Here is a 16,946-nt window from a genome sequence, read left to right on the forward strand (position 1 = left end):
TTTAGATTTCTTACTTGTAATACTGATAATAACAATAATAATAATAATAATAATAATAATAATAATCAAATGAATAATGTCAGACTTACCTAATCTAGGAATAAAATTACATGTGAGTTTTTGTAACATGCGCGTGTCACCTGAAATTTTATAAATGAAGGAAATTCAAAAATACAGAACATTTTGTTTCAATTGTTTGATAATTTAAACAGTGGACAAATAAAGTACACTATGCAGACAAACAGAATAATAATAATTATCAATTTTTTATTTACTAAATGTCAAAATATAATTCATGTTATTTCCTACACTTTTAGAATAACTGGTAGAATGTTGTACCACAGAAGGTACAAACCCTTGTCACTGGGGCAGTACCATTTTATGGAACAGAATTGTACCTTAAGACAAAGAAACTAATTTGTACCATTGCAGTTTGTACCTTTAAGGACATGACTTGTACCATGGGAAACCAAAATTTACCTTTGTTTTTTAAAACCTGCCGATACAATATTGTTCCTTCATCAAAGATACAAATCTGATCCATGAAGATAACACTACAGTGACAAGACACTTTGTTCCTTAACAATGTCAAATGTCAAAAAAGGCATTTTGCTTCATCCAAAATGGGTTAATTTATTTTCAGTAAATATAAAACATTAAATAGATTTTAAACAATATTTTATTTTTGTGTAAAAAAAAAAGTTTATTTTTGTGTAAAAGCACCTTTACCATTTACAATAAAGAATAAAAAATACTTTAACATCAATCAAAAGATCTATTTTTTTTTCTAAACATTTCGCAACATTTTATACAAAAATGTTACAGAAAAAGATTCTCCCATGAACAATAGAAAATATTTTTTTTCTCAAATTTGCATGCAATACCATTGTAATCACTGAAAAGTTTATTTAATTTCCTTAATTTTAAAACAAATAGAATTCTGCAAAACTATTGTAACAAGATATTTATGTTTGATTAGTTTTACAATAGTAAAATATCTGCATGAACACTTTGCAAATGCAGGACTTTTGCCAGCTCATGTGCGTAGTGGAAAGCAAACACCAAAAGGTGCAGATATTAATAATGAAACTTTATTTATCAGAAAATGTTCACCAAATGATTATTAAAAATGCCCTAAATGTTTAGTTTACAATATCTATTGTTTTGTTTTACCAGTTGTTTTGCATTATAGAACCTAATGATGAATGTTTATGAGTTTCTTTAAACATACATTTAAATGATTCGTCCGTGTTTTAATATGAAAATTATTCATAAAATCACTTTGCCTTTCCAGTAATGTTTATTTTCATAGATATTGTAATAAAGGAGTTGTCCAACACCTTTTTTTTCATGAGAACAATTGTGTATCTTCATTTCAGTTGTACCATAAAGGGTACAGAACAGCATCATAAGCGGTCTTTTCTATACCATATAAGGTACAACTTTTACGAAGGTACAAAACTGTTCATCAAGGAACATTATTTGTACCGCCGCGTACCTTTTTTTCTAAGAGTGTACTTGGCAAAGAGTTTATTTTAATCCGGTTTAAGTGTTCATTACAAACTATAAATATTATGTGTATATTTTTTCAAATGAGTTGACGCATACAATATATATACTGAAGCAGAAAAAAAGAAATTCTCCATAACTATTACTCTGTTCTAAACAAAACCGGAAAAATAGGACGCATTAGCAAAGGTCAGACATTCAATCAATTTCGGTGAATTTTCAAAATTCATGGCTACAAAATAACAAATTCAACTTAATCGATTGTGTTACTCTCATCTGCTCAAAATAATGAGATTTTACAACTTTGTAGAATAAATATAGATATAGCAAATATTTCAAAAGCATCCTAAATGAGCCCCTTTCACTCATCTTTGAACCATTCTCACATTTTTATATTCTTGTTTTGGATAAAATGAATGCTAATAGTAAGAAAACATACCTCCATGTCAAGTTGAAAGAACAATGCAAGTTTTGAACTCGATGTTTCAATCCTTCACTTTGTTCTTCTGATATGTAACAGGATGTATAAAAGATAGGAAGACATGTATAAAAGGTTGCCAGACATTGTTCAATATCCCTCAATATCATCAGCACTTGATAGCATATGGAGGATGATTGGTTTATCTTCACAAACTTCAGAAATGTAGTTTTACCTATTGTACATATCAAATATACAATAATTGTGTATGTGTGTGCAAGAAGTAAAGCAATAAAGCAACTTTATGTGAGCTGGATGTTTGTGTGTTTGCTAGAACTGTTCAATCATACTGTGCACATGGATGTAGTTGCAAAATTATGTCTGTATGAATTCTCTAAGCAGCCATTGTTAAAGTTCAACATATCATTGCATTTTGTAACTGTTCTGTATTCATTTGTGATGTAAACATTAAATACATTTGAAATGTAAATAAAAATACTCTTTACATTGTTAACAATGTCCTGTAGTATCTACAGTAACTCACTGGCAGCAGTTCGCCACTTGTTACTTACTGTAAATCAATTATTGTAAAATACTGTATTTGCAGCGCCAATTATCTTGCTGTATATGCATTTACAGTATTGCATCTTTCAAATAAATAGCAATTTTCATAATTCAACTTTAAAATACAGTAACATACAGCATTACTGTCCTACAGTAAAATACAGCTCATATTATAGTTAAATAATGTGTAGTTTATAATAATTGTTAACGGTGTGTGATTGACAATCCCTTTTGTGTTTTGTACAGTGTATTATAGCAGCAATTTCTTCTCATCAGCATTGGAACTGGGGATTTGGCAACTTCAGTCTAAACATGGCAACAGTGCTAGAGGTGGTTTATGAAGAAAAAAAAACTTTCCATGCAAGCAAACATATTAACATGCAAGCAAAATATCATTTCCTCAGGAAATGGTTAACAATCTCCACATCTCCGTGCCACAGTGTTACTGAGTAACACACAATAAATTGTGTTACTCAGTCAGACACATTTAGGCAATAGAGCTGATTCTTATATGGCTTTTAATTAATATACAGTTGAAGTCAGAATTATTAGCCCCCCTTTGATTTTTCTTTTCTTTTTTATTTATTTTCCAAATGCTGTTTACAGAGCAAGGAAATTTTCACAGTATGTTTGATAATACTGTTTTTTGAAGAAAGTCTTATTTGTTTTATTTTGGCTAGAATAAAAGCAGTTTTACATTTTTGAAAACTATTTTAAGCACAAAATGATTAGCCCCTTTAGGCTATATATTTCAGACTGTCTACAGATCAAACCATCGTTATACATTAACTTGCCTAATTAGCCTAAGCTGCCTAGTTAACCTTATTAACCTAGTTAAGCCTTAAAATGTCACTTTAAGCTGTATAGAAGTGTCCTGAAAAATATCTAGTAAAATATTATTTACTGTCATCAAGGCAAAGAGAAAATACATCAGTTATTTGAGATGAGTTATTAAAACTATTAGGTTTAGAAATTTGCTAAAAAAATCTCTCTGTTAAACAGAAATTGGGGGAAAAATACAAAGGGGGCTATTAATTCAGACTTTAACTGTATTTAGTTTCTACAAGGCTGTTTAGATTGTTTAACACAGTACTAAATTATCATTCAGTTCAGCTCTTTTAACTTCACCAAGCAGCATCTTGATGATGTAATTGCAACAAGACTGTTTTGCTATTAACAATGCCCTAACGTTTCATTAAACTGGTGTAATTCATGCACATTTGCCAAACTGCTGAGAAAAAAAAGCTCGATCTGTCTGTTTCTGGTGTGTAACTGCATTCAGCAAAAAAACAACAACTGTAAACTGGTATTTTATGACATGGTAATTTATACTGAGGAAAATTCACTCAATGTTTGAAATTCCCTCAAAAACGTGCACCATTTAATTCAATTACTATTAAATACAGTATAATTGTGTTGGCTCTCCCAAAAATGTTATTTTTACTTATGTGGTTTAAACCTTTTATGAGTTTCTTGTGTTGAACACAAAAGTAGATACTTCGAAGAATGCTGAAAACCATTAGTACGGGGTAAAAAAAAAGACTAATATTGTAGTAGCGGCTTTCCAATTGCCGCTATTGTTGGTAGAGTGAGTCCGTATGCAAAATAGATGCAAATAAAAAAGTCTTTATTTTCCAATCAACATAATTACTTAATCACTTTCCTTAATCTATATGCACACTTCTCTGTTACCTTGAGTTGAGTTACGCTCAGTTACGGTCAAAAACTGTGTGCTTCCTACCAACACTGTCTTACTCCATGCAGTGAAGCCACAGTTATATAGTGTCGTACTGACAGCTTGTGGCCAATCGCCAATATACAATGTATGGCGCCTACAAATATTACCAGCATTTTTCAAAAACTTCACACACTCTAGGGACATCAGAGGCTTATTTTAGATCTTGTAAAAAGGGGCATAATAGGTCCCCTTTAATTAAAGTGACTGACTAATTAACACATACATCAGTAAACATAAACATGTGTAGTCTAAAATGAAATGCGTCAATAATAATTATTAATAACACTACTATAAATGTAGCTACAACTGTCATTATAATACAGTATAACACATGGCTGGGCGAAATGGCAAAAATTTAATGGCAGATAATTTTTTCTCATATTGAACGATAACGATATATATTTTGATATCAGATGTTAATGCTTCCAGATTTAATAGAGTAACCCAACAATGGATTACAATTAGAGGAGCCAATAAATGGCAAAACATATTTTCGGCCATATTCATATTTTTGGTGGTACACCAAATACCACACACTTAATGTAATATCAACACATTTTTAGATTCTCATTGTTGCACATTTCTGCTGTGTGATTGGCTCTTAGATCAATGTAGAGTAAAAAAAAGTCCAGAGCTTATCATTGTTATTGACATAAATTTTATTGCGATTCGATATAATATTGTTTATCAGCCCAGCACTAGTATAACATCTTTATAGATACATTTATAGTATTGTTATGACTGCTTATAATTATAAACAGAGTTATAATTCATTATAAGCATGAGCTTCATAGAAAGCGTTTCTGTACTGTATGTTCTTTATATTCATTGTAACTTTGAGTAGCCCTATTGAAAATCAGCAGCTTCAGCAGTGTAGTGCAACATTTATTTGCAACACGCCATTGCACAAGACCCCTTACATGATATAAACTGCCTCTATTGTGCCTCTGTCTTGCTCATCCAGCAGCTGCATCTCCATTTCAAACATGACGTCCTGTAATCTCTTTTTGAATATGGCACAGTGCCTTGGCGGCAGCTTGCGCATAAAATCAGCAACGATCTGCGCGTGGCGATCAAAACTGTCTGTTTCGTGTTTCTCCTGCTGTCCAATGCCATCACCTGCACTGTCCCGTCTCCTTTTCCTTCAGCTGGACGGGGCTGAAGATGGCGACGGCTGAGCAATTGTACTTGTTACAGCTTCGCATGGAGTACTGCTCAACCTGTGCAGTGCTGACGTCCCAAAAGCATCCAGAGAAGCTGCTGAGCACCGGCCCTCTACATCACTTTCATTTGTGCAACCAGATGATGATGACGATTCTTCAGCCACCATGTTTTTTGGAGTCTCCTCATTTTGAATCTATAATACATAAAAGAATATTATTTAATGGTCATCACTAGACATAATGAACATGTTTTATAAAGATAATATATACAGTCAAGTATAAAAATGTCAAGAATAATTCAATTAGTTATTTTATTCTTTATTTCTGTTTAACAGAGGGATTTTTTTCAACACATTTCTAAACATTACAATTTCTAATTACTGATTTCTTCAACCCAGGCTCATCTTGAAAACGTAGTCCTGTGGACGTTTCTAGAGACTGCAAAATAAGTCCCGGGAGGTATGTATTTATTGCAGTTTTTGTTTTCGCAGAGGCCGCTGTCTGCGCTTTTTCATATCTCAAATGTCTCTCGCGAGTGCCGTTCGAGCCTGCACTGTTCTTGCGTAAACCCACCAGAGGCCACTGACGAACGACTGTCTGTCTGACTGGCTGAATGATTGACTGGGCCAATCAGCCGAGCCACTCTCCTCCTCCTTCCCTTAACTCAACCAGTTTTACCCAAGTGTGCCGCAAGCCTACGTTTGAGTGAAGGTTTCGGCCGTTAGATCGCCCCCTGGGGGCTGGCTGCAGTACAAGTCATAAAGCCCGCCTCCTCGGTGTTAATGAAGGAGACTTGAGCCCAAATAAAAAAAAATATTACACTTGCAATAAACTGTCCCGAAAGATAGTTCTGGTCGATTAAGGCACTGATTATTGTGCTGAAATAGGTGCAGATCTTCATTTTTGTAAACAGTTTGTTTTTAGCAGTAATTTAATGCTGGGCGTGTCATCGTGATTGACAGCTGTGATTGACAGTTTCTCAAAGCAGCGCGTCTGAGCTTCGGCAGGAGACTGAAGTGTTGTTACTCGATTTCTGTGTTATTTTACCATGACAAAATGAGTTCAGCAGTAAACTACAGTTTCTGACATACATGATCTGGTGGAACACTGTTTATTCGCTAAGTTCAGGGCTTTTTTCGGGCTTTATTAGTTTGCTGATACACGCCTAGCCACCCAGATAGCAAAACACAGTTCCGGCTAGATTCTCGCCTGCCGGAGACTTATCTCTTAGAGCTCAGACTGACTACCTCTGCTGGACCTACTCCGGATGCCTGGACTCACTACCCAATTCCAGCCCGAGTCAATCGAGCCAGATGCGGCGGCCGAGCGAGCAGGCGCTGCCGCATGCGAGCCGGAATCAGCCCGCGACGCCGCGAGTAAGTTATGCGCTGCGGCCTGGAGCTGGCGCGATTGAATATATAAAACGCTCATATTTGTTAACGTTATTACATCCATTTGTGTTGATATGACAGCAAACGCATGCTGAGAAGTTCGGGGGGCGTAGTTGATTTTACATAAAGCGTTTGATTGGAAGCTCGACTCTGCTCATTTTCGCGGCTCCGCCTCTGGCTCCATCAGACAATCCTTCTGCGCATGTCTGGCTCCAATTTCAGCAGTCTTTTGCGACAGTTTGTGCCCGTCAAGCAGGCGTTTTGCCCTCAAGGCGTTCAGTGGGAAAAAGGGCTGTCGCGTCGTCCATATTTTTTACAGTCATTGGTTTTACCGATTGATCCGCCCACCCGCCTACTTCCCTAAATCCAACCAACAATTTACAAAAGCTATCTAGTAAAAGAAACGCCCTGGTCTGATATTTACCACGTTTTTGGATTTTACCACATTCTCACCGTTATGAACTTGTTCACTTTATGTTTTGGAATCTGTTTTTGTCTTACCTGATTTCTGTAATCGCTCTTCCCCGGACTCAAACCCGGTTGTTGACGTCGACAAGCTAACTGGACAAACTGGTTGTGGCGGAAAAGCCCTCCACACAGAGGTAAGCGGTCAGCCGGTAAGCGCTTAAAGGAACGGCGTCATACCACCCCGTAGCATTCACTTAAAAAATTAAATGCACGCATACGTACCTCCGGCTACATAATTTGCAGTCTCCAGAAACGTCCACGGGACTACGTTTTCAGAATGAGCCTGGGTTGGATTTCTCTAATCTTTGTCTTGATGACAGTAAATAATAGTTGACTAGATATTGTTCAAGACACTTCTATACAGCTTAAAGTGACATTTAAAGGCTTAACTAGGTTACTTAGGGGGTTATTAGGCAAGTCATTAGCCCCTTTCACACAGCGATACCGGTAAATATCTGGAAAATTTCCGGAACGACTTTACCGGTATATTCAAAAAAGCGCTGTTCACACAGGCGAGGACGTTACGGAAATTTTCCGGAAAAGAGCATTCACACATCCATTCCAAAATACCGGTAAATTCTGACATCATTCACCACAAATGAGCTTTAAACGGCTGCGCTTGTGTTTGTAAACATTTGACTAAATTACAAACTCTGTGGATGATCAATATTGTGAACAACTTTCGCAGGATCACTTTCGCATGTCGAGATGTTCATAATATGTGCGTGTTCAGGCGCTCACAGGCTGTTCATGGGCACACGCAAAGCTTGAAGGTAAACAAACAACGGCTTATCATAAGCATCTCATCGATGATTATTTACACAGTTGGCATTAAGAAGAACATATAAACGTGATCTGACTAACTTCTAGCAGCTAAATGTGTCTGGAAAAATATTCAAAGGCTTTTATTCTCACAAACCGCGCGGACGTGAATGCGTCTGACTGTTGTGATTGGCTAAAGCAGACGTCTCACGTCAGCACGTTCTAGACGTGCACGCGCTTATTACGGGAATCTTCTTTCTGCATTCACACAGCGCAGCATTCCGGCAAATTGCCGGTAATCTTACAACTTCTCTTTCCGGAAAATAGCCAGAACGAATTTACCGGTATTTTCAAAAAGGACCTGTTCACACATACAGCCTTTCCGGAAAATTGCCGGTAATTTTCCGGAAAGGTCTGTATGTGTGAAAGGGGCTATTGTAGACCACGGGTGCTCAACCCTGTTCCTGGAGATCTACCTTCCTGCAGATTTCAGTTGCTACCCATATCAAACACACCTGCCTGTAATTATCAAGTGGTGTTCAGGTCCTAATTAATTGGTTCAGGTGTGTTTGATATGGGTAGCAACTGAAATCTGCAGGAAGGTAGATCTCCAGGAACAGGGTTGAGCACCCCTGTTGTAGACAATCCAAAACAAACATTGCTTAAAGGGGCTAATAACATTGCCCCTAAAATGGCTTTAACAAATTAAAAACAGTTTTTATTCTTGACAAAATAAAAAAAATTCTCCATTAGAAAAAATATTATAGGAAATACTGTATAGTAAAATTCACAGGAGGGCTAATAATTTTGACATTTTCAACTGTACTATAACAGTGATTGGAACAGTTTTATAAATAAACACTGTTACTAATGGAATTACTTTTATTATTCAGTAAAGACTCGACTAATTAAATAAATAATTGCTTCACCCAATACAATGTCGTTTCCGTTATTGACAATAAATTTGTGTTTCAAGTAGTTATCGGTAGTTCTTGAAGTACTTGAAGTAGTTCAAGGTCGTTATCGGTGTTAACGTGAGACTCTTATCGGGCGACAGGGGCGGACTGGCCATCTGGCAAACCGGGCACTTTCCCGGTGGGCCGACGTACTTTTTGGGCCGGGCTGATCATCGTCTTATGATCTGATCGGCCCATAAAAGGCTTAGCAGCCTATCGTTTTTTTCTGCCTCATTAATTGACGCTCCTGTGATCTGTGACTCTCTGAAAGTAGATGCTTTTTTCCCGGACAGACAGACCGGACCGGCCCATGTGACACTCTGCAGCCCATTGGTTCTTTTCTTTACTGACATTGGGCTGGCCCAATCACAAACTCCTATTTTGGGCTCTGTGTGAGCGTGCTTCGTCTGTGTGTATTTGTCAAAATAGTCGAGAGTCAGAGAGAAGAAACGCAAGGGAGACGCAGAGAAATCGCGGGAAATACACCGGCGTTTCATTTAGCGGTTCTGAAAAGTTCTCCGTTCATTCTAGTACACGGCTAATAGTGCAAATCACGTGACCACACACTCTCTCCCAAGACCTTCAGCCAGTAGTTCAGCGGGCGAGCATAAACCCCAGGTGAGAGTATAGTGCATGTCAGTTCATCTGCTGGACGATCTCATCTCACTATAGTTGTTAAACGTGATATTCATCTTGTTGTCTCTATCTAACAATTCTTCTGTCTTTTGAATCACTTGTTCTCAGTTAACTGTTTTGGCTGAGTGCAAAGATAAGCTAATATATTAATTTATGTAACATACATTGATTCTCCACATTGACAGATTGCTTACCTTTATCGTTTAAATTTAATGTACGTTATACTGTTATAATGGCCATTATTGATTATTAAAACTGATATTCTACAAAAGAGACGGGGTAAAGTTAATTCTTTTCAATGGAAATGAAAGAATACAGTTATATTTAAGCCCTGTTTTGTTATAAATATGCAGTGAAGATGATGCTCATATAAATATGCAACACGAGGCTGTTTAGTGTCTGTTAATCATAATATCAAAATGAAACAAATTTGACTTATATTATGTTTTCATTGTTTAGATAGTGAAACAGCAAGCAGGATGAGGTGAATGAGGTAATAAAGTACACTGTTCCCTTTGAAGATTTACCCATGCATTAGCAGGCAGTTTTTGTTATGTTTATTATTGAATATAGGCTGAGTGAATAGTGTATTGAATGAGTTAAATTGGCTGTAGTGTATGAGTGTGTGAATGAGTGTGTATGGGTGATTTCCAATATTGGGTTGTGGCTGGAAAGGCATCTGCTGCATAAAACATGCTGGCATAGTTGGCAGTTCATTCCACTGCGGCAACCCCTGATAAATAAGGGACTTATGCGAAGAAAAATAAATTAATGAATAGTGTATTTTTTAGAACTCAACAAATAACTTTATGGACAGTATACAGAAATTAAATTGAGATTAAAGTTTGTATTTATTTATTTATTTCATATATATGGCTTTTGAGTTTTATAGAATTTGAGTTGATAAAAATATTGGACGTGCATAGATAGATAGCATTTTGATTGAATTTAGTGGGCCGCTCTGGCCCAAAATGCCAGGGCCGATTTTTTGCCCCAGTCCAGCCCTGTCGGGCGATATAAAAAAATATTGCGTTAATCTATTCTCAAAATTGGGTTGGGAGCTGGGTCTATTCTATGCAAGCTATGATGATTCATCTTGATATATTAGCACGGATGTATACCTGACAGGTGAGTCGTCAGACAAAAAAAAAGCTCCCTTCTGAATCAAATCAGCAGGATGCCCTTCTGGATCTTTTACTTATATCGAAGACTATACTGACTACGCTTACATGGACATCTGTACTCTAGTTATTTGCCTTAATAGACAATAATATAATTAAGGTGTTTACGTGAAGTAAAGAATTCAAATGAGCCATTTTAATCTAGATTAATTCCAAGATTACAGTGAGATTAATCTAGATAAAAAAATAATAATCTATGCCCACTTATAGTTTTAAGATGTCATTTTTATTTTTAAATTTCATACAAATATTAAAATAATACTGTAAAAATAATACTGTAATATTTATACTCTTATTTTTGTTACATTTCTTAAGCATCATCATTTATTTAAAGACTTACTTGTTGGCCATCTGTGGTAAATATTACAAGTTATGCATGTATAATGTTCCACCATAGAACATATATTTAAAATATAATATTAAATTTGGTAGATGTCTTTCAAATTGTCCCACAGCAACACTGGTGTAGTATAAAATAGTGCAGAATGTTTTATAATAACAAAGTACTTAGTGACTATTTTATTCAACATACATTGTTTTTTAAAGTAACTAGTGACTGTAACTAATTACTTTTACTAAGTTATGTGCCTGACACTGGCTACAAACTATAATCTATAAACTAGTATATACATTCACCGGCCACTTTATTAGGTACACCTGTCCAACTGCTCGTTAACGCAAATTTCTAATCAGCCAATCACATGGCAGCAACTCAATGCATTTAGGCATGTAGACATGGTCAAGACGATCTGCTGCAGTTCAAACCGAGCATCAGAATGAGGAAGAAAGGGGATTTAAGTGACTTTGAATGTGGCATGGTTGTTGATGCCAGACAGGCTGGTCTGAGTATTTCAGAAACTGTTGATCTACTGGGATTTTCATGCACAACCATCTCTAGGGTTTACAGAGAATGATCTGAAAAAGAGGAAATATACAGGGAGCGGCAGTTTTGTGGATGCAAATGCCTTGTTGATGCCAGAGATCAGAGGAAAATGGCCAGACTGGTTCCAGCTGATAGAAAGACAACAGTAACTCAAATAAGCACTCGCTACAACCGTTCCATCCTGCCTTGTATCAACAGTTCAGGCTGGTGGTGGGGCTCCAAACCTGGTAAGGTGTACCTAATAAAGTGGCCAGTGAGTGTATAGAAACTAGTTTAGTTACAAACAATTAATCTGCTGACAATATCCATACAACAATTTTCAAACTACAAGCCTATATAGCATATATTCAAGCGTAAAACTGACTGAATACCATAGAGTTTATCTGTTCAAAACAATTACTGAGATACAGTTGGTTTTATATTCCCGCATTAGTATTTTTTAAACAGTGACAACTCGGTCTCTATATTGTTTACCACTAATTTGAGTATTTGGTCTGAAATCACATTCAAGTATCACTTCAAAACAACATTAGCACTATTTAATAGACTTCCCTATTTAGAATCTGCAAATAATATTTAGCCGAAATCATATAATAAAGGCGAAAGTTTGAATGTGTGACTCTAAAACCATTTTTACCTCAAAAACATGGTAAGTTATGTTCCGTTGGACATTTCTGTCTGAACTGTACAAAAGTTCCTAACCATTTCAGCACCAAAAATAATCCTATTTATTTTTATAACAGTGTAATTGTAAGTTACAAAGTAAGTAACTAGTAACTAACTGAATATCACAGTTTACCTGTTCATTACTGAGGTAAAGTTGGCTTTATATTCGGACGTTTGTTCATCTTTAACAGTCCCTATATTGTTTACCACGTTACTTTTGTAAGTTTGAGTTCAACAGCACTGTTTAATTGACTGTAAATGTTTGTACTTTGATAGCCACTGGCTGCTATGATTTCCCCATTTAGAATTGGCAAATAATACTTTTCTGAAATCACATTATAAAGGAGAAAGTCTGAATCCTTCACACACACTCAGATACTTCACCTCAAACTCAAAACATGGTGTGTCGGACACTGTGTTTGCTCGGAGCCGGACGAAAGGTCTGAGCCATTTCAGCTCCACAAACAGCCTGGGGACCCTGGCATCTTCATCTCCGCCTTTTCTCAGCATTCGTTTCATAGCTTTAGAAAACTTGTCTCTGATGTTTCTCCATGTGGATTTGCAGGTCTCCGGGTTGTCGATGCCAAGTTTCGTAGCGATTTCTTTCCAGGAATTGAACACTTTTTCCGGAACTTTAAAATCTCTCAGCGAGTGATCGTACAGGTGCGGGTACAGCTTCACCAGCTCCGCGACTCGTCTCTCCGGCGTGTTCATGTTAATGTTGTTAATATTATTATTGTTGTTGTTATTGTTGATCTCAGTGGAACGAGAAACTCTCTTTCTTTTTCTGCATTTAATGGTGGATAGCGATCAAATTGTTCAGGCTCATACCGCCGCCTACAGTACTGGGATATGCCGTTTCAAGAGCTCATCTTTTTATTCACTTATTTTAAGAACCGCATATAACATTTTACAAAAAAATACATACACGTAAGTATAAATGAAATACATATATACAAAATGTACATATGTAATAATTAAATAGATTCTACATTATAGAGTTCACAAATGTTTAACGTGTGTAAATCCGGCGTTCTTGTTCAGAGAGTCTCTGATACTGGTAATATGGACCACTCAATGGGACCACTTTAGTGTGGTGATGCCATTTTAGCCCATGAATGTTTCCTGTTTTTTTTTTTTTTTGACAAACTATTGCATTACTGTAAAGAAAAAGGCAATCCAATCAGAACTTTACGTTCAAACTGATATCATAACATTATGATTATGTCAACCTTTTTGAATTCCAAGAGGCTATGGAAATTAAAAATGTACAACAGGAAATATGTTAGGACCATTCTCATTGTTTACATCCCTCAAAATTGTCTATATAAGCATATTTTGGTCACCAATACCTTAATACCATACACCAATTTTTTGTTTCTTTTTAGTAAATTTACATTGATGAATGAGTTCATGTACATTGTGTGGTAAATAAAATCCATCCGGTGTTTTTCCATCTGCTCCAATAATCCTTTCAATCTCCATTCTTGTTCTAAATCAAACATTTGATCTTTAAAGATTGTCCTTTCTGTTTTATTTTCGTTACACTTCATAATAAAGTGCTCTACATTTTCTTTAACATAACACTCATCACACTTAGTTTAAAACCAGTAAATAGTATTACTTTACGCCAATTATATTACTGTATTGTTACTGTTATTAAATAAAATGTAAATAAATAAATAAAATATTTGGTAACTCTTAATTTTAAGTCACAATTCAGGCTATTAACACTGGCCTATTATTACACTGTAAAATAAATCTTATATTTTTGTTGAGTCTAGTCATCAACTTACAATCAAACTGTGCAAAATTATTAAATTACTGTGTAAAAAATGTAGTTGAAACCTGATTTACTTATTAACCCTTTAACTATCCCACTTGGAAAAAACTCCTAATGTCGCTAGTTAACACACTCAATGTATTTTTTTTCCAACACATCACATAATTTCAAAAATATCAGCCTCTACCAAATGGTTGATATGTAGGTTTAGGCTAAAAGTACCGGGCTTAATACATATACTATGACAAATCAGAAAATATGAAGTGTAAGAAAAAATATTTGAAAAAAATATTCAAAATAAAGTATTTTTGAATACTAAATCACCTTTTTTGAAGTATGCCTTAAAATATTTCAGATTCTCATTTAACATGCTTTCTTGTTTTTTTTTTTTTTTTACAGTAAAACCAATGTTTCCCAGAGATGGGTTGTGGCTGGAAGGGCATCCGCTGCGTAAAAACTTGCTGGATAAGTTGCCGGTTCATTCCGCTGTGGTGACCCAGGATTAATAAGGGATTAAGCCGACAAGAAAATGAATAAATAAATGAGTAAAACCAAAGTTAAGCAAAGTAGTCCAACAAACAAGTGTTGTAAACCAACAATGTTGTGTGTAAACCATTATTTAAAACAGTAATAACATGGTCAACCGTTTGGTAGAGCAGGCAGTGAAAGGGTAAAACCAGTTATTATTATCACTGTATTATTACAGTTATTAAATAACATGTAAATAAATAAATAAAATATTTGGTAACACTTTTATTTTAAGTCACAATTCAGGCTACTTTTACTAGCCTATTATTACACTGTCAAATAAATCTTGCATTTTTTGTTGAGTCAAATCAACTTTCTGGTCATCAACTTACAATCAAACTGAGCAAAAATATTACTGTAAATTAAACTTTGTATAATTTAAAAAATGTAGATGAAACCTAATTTACTTCTTAAAATAAGTTAAAGCAACAAAAACAAATGTTTTCTTCACTTTTTGTCATTACAGTGTTTACAGTATACGATATTAACCGTTTATTAATTTAGAATAGTTTAAAGTATGATCTTATTCTACATCCCTAATATTACCTAAAACTTAAATCCAACAACTAACTATTAATACACAGCTAAGTAGTACTTTATTTAGATAATAGTCTTAGTTAATAGCTTGTTAATAAAGTGAATGGGTAGTAGTCCAACAGAATGTTTGTTTGATTGATTTATTTTTTGTAAACCAACAATGTTGTGTGTAAACCATTATTTAAAACAGTAATAACATGGTCAACCGTTTGGTAGAGCGGGCAGTCAAAGGGTAAAACCAGTAATTTTTTATCACTGTATTATTACAGTTATTAAATAAAATGTAACTAAATTAATAAAATATTTGGTTACACTTTTATTTTAAGTCACAATTCAGGCTATTAATACTTTCCTATTATTACACTGTAAAGTAAATCTGATAAATAAAGTCAAGCCAAATCCAACTGAGCAAAAATATTACAGTAAATTAAACGTTGTATATCTTAAAAAATGTAGTTGAATCCTGATTTACTTCTTGAAATAATTTATGTTTTATTATAATTAATGTTTTCTTCACTTTTGTCATTACAGTTTATACAATGTACAATATTAACTGTTTATTAGTATGGTTTAAAGTATCTTATTCTACATGCCTAATCTTACTTAAAACCTAAATCCATCGACTAACTAATATGCAGCTAAGCAGTACTTTATTGAGATGATAGTCTTAGTTAATAGTTTGTTAATAACGTGAATGGGGTACGTGCTTTTAATTTCAGCCAGACTAAGTGCTTCCGGTAAACTGTCTTTCCATTATAAAATCGCCATTTTTAATGTCTGATTTCTTTAAAAATCAGTGATCTTCACTGCCTGATAGATATACAATATGACATGGGTGTCAGACCGGACAAGAAACACTGCATTAAATTTCAGTTCCCCCTGCCATGTCTTTAAAATATTAATTTTACCCCAGTATTTTCAATGGAGTTTCTGCGCTTGCCTGCTGATCCTGACTGCGCTAGAGGCTACAACGGTCTTACATTACAACATTGACGCTGTAAAAAAAACTTAGGAAATTGAAAACAGTCACATTAAATGTGCACAAATCATTGGCTCAAAAACACTAGCTGTGCGTATAGTGAAGTGACTTGAGTGAAGTGAAACTTGTGCAAATCATAAAAAAAACTGTCCTTATTTTATTTTTTATTTTACAAATAATGTAATTTGGTATATTCGTGCAGTTGATTATGTGCACAATCAATATTTGTATTGCTTATGTTCATTTTGTTACTGAACTGAGTACTGAAAACTGTTCTGAGTTTGATGAATACTAACATTTTATACAGTGTCGATGCTTATACACTCAGACAGACACACTTGGCCAAACCGATTCACTCATTCATTCGTCCATTTTCTTTTCGGCCTGCTTAGTCCCTTTATTAATCAGGGATCGCCACGTGCGGAATGAACCGCCAACTTATCCATGATATGCAGTGTCTGAACAGTTATTATTAATTATAATAATTAATATTATTAACAGTAAACTGCTGTAATTAATGCAGATTTACTCTGCTACTGAAGAAGTTAAAGCTTTATCTCAGGTGTGTAACTGCATTCAGCGTTCACTAGAGGACAGCAGAAACACAGTTAACTGAAGCATCCGTTAAAGATGGTGTGGTGAGCTGAGCACTGACATTCACTCAAACATCGCCAAGATTTAACTCAGTTACAAGTAAATAACTGTGTTTGTTCTGTTAAGTGCTTCTTAAAGCTCCACTGAAATTAAAATAAAGTGTTTTAGATGTTAGTATAAGTCTGTTAGC

The 16,946-nt window shown here is 35.1% G+C and overlaps 2 protein-coding genes and 1 long non-coding RNA gene across 3 annotated transcripts in view; 1 reads left to right on the forward strand and 2 right to left on the reverse strand.

The window, feature by feature from the left end:
* Window positions 1-2,052, reverse strand: part of LOC101882579 (sterile alpha motif domain-containing protein 9) — a 39,237-nt gene extending 37,185 nt beyond the window's left edge. Inside the window, exons 1-2 of the mRNA XM_087243506.1 lie at window positions 1,949-2,052; window positions 90-140 (exon numbers count right to left, since the gene is read on the reverse strand). The gene's annotated coding sequence lies outside the window, so the exon portion shown is untranslated. The remainder of the gene's footprint in view (window positions 1-89; window positions 141-1,948) is intronic.
* LOC147845465 (uncharacterized) overlaps window positions 1-16,476 on the forward strand; it is a 129,262-nt gene extending 112,786 nt beyond the window's left edge. The window contains exons 3-4 of the long non-coding RNA XR_015480341.1: window positions 14,518-14,568; window positions 14,747-16,476. This is a non-coding gene — a long non-coding RNA (uncharacterized LOC147845465). The remainder of the gene's footprint in view (window positions 1-14,517; window positions 14,569-14,746) is intronic.
* Window positions 5,103-13,151, reverse strand: si:ch73-59f11.3. Its single transcript, NM_001328117.1, has 2 exons — window positions 12,720-13,151; window positions 5,103-5,586 (listed from the first exon to the last, which is right to left on the reverse strand). Exons 1-2 carry the CDS (start codon window positions 13,047-13,049, stop codon window positions 5,374-5,376), a joined length of 543 nt encoding a protein of 180 aa, NP_001315046.1. The 5' UTR covers window positions 13,050-13,151; the 3' UTR covers window positions 5,103-5,373.
* Window positions 16,477-16,946: the final 470 nt, after the last annotated feature.

This window comes from Danio rerio, chromosome 3 (assembly GCF_052040795.2).
Source record: "Danio rerio strain M-AB ecotype USA chromosome 3, GRCz13ab, whole genome shotgun sequence".
Classification (NCBI taxonomy): domain Eukaryota; kingdom Metazoa; phylum Chordata; class Actinopteri; order Cypriniformes; family Danionidae; genus Danio; species Danio rerio.

Bases quoted from the DNA above. Each gene is read 5' to 3' on its own strand.
- si:ch73-59f11.3 (NM_001328117.1), bottom strand. From the start codon at position 13,049: ATGAACACGCCGGAGAGACGAGTCGCGGAGCTGGTGAAGCTGTACCCG. The intron at 5,587-12,719 runs GTGAAGTATCTG...TATGTATTATAG, and splicing joins CACCATGTTTTGAGTTTGAG to ATTCAAAATGAGGAGACTCC.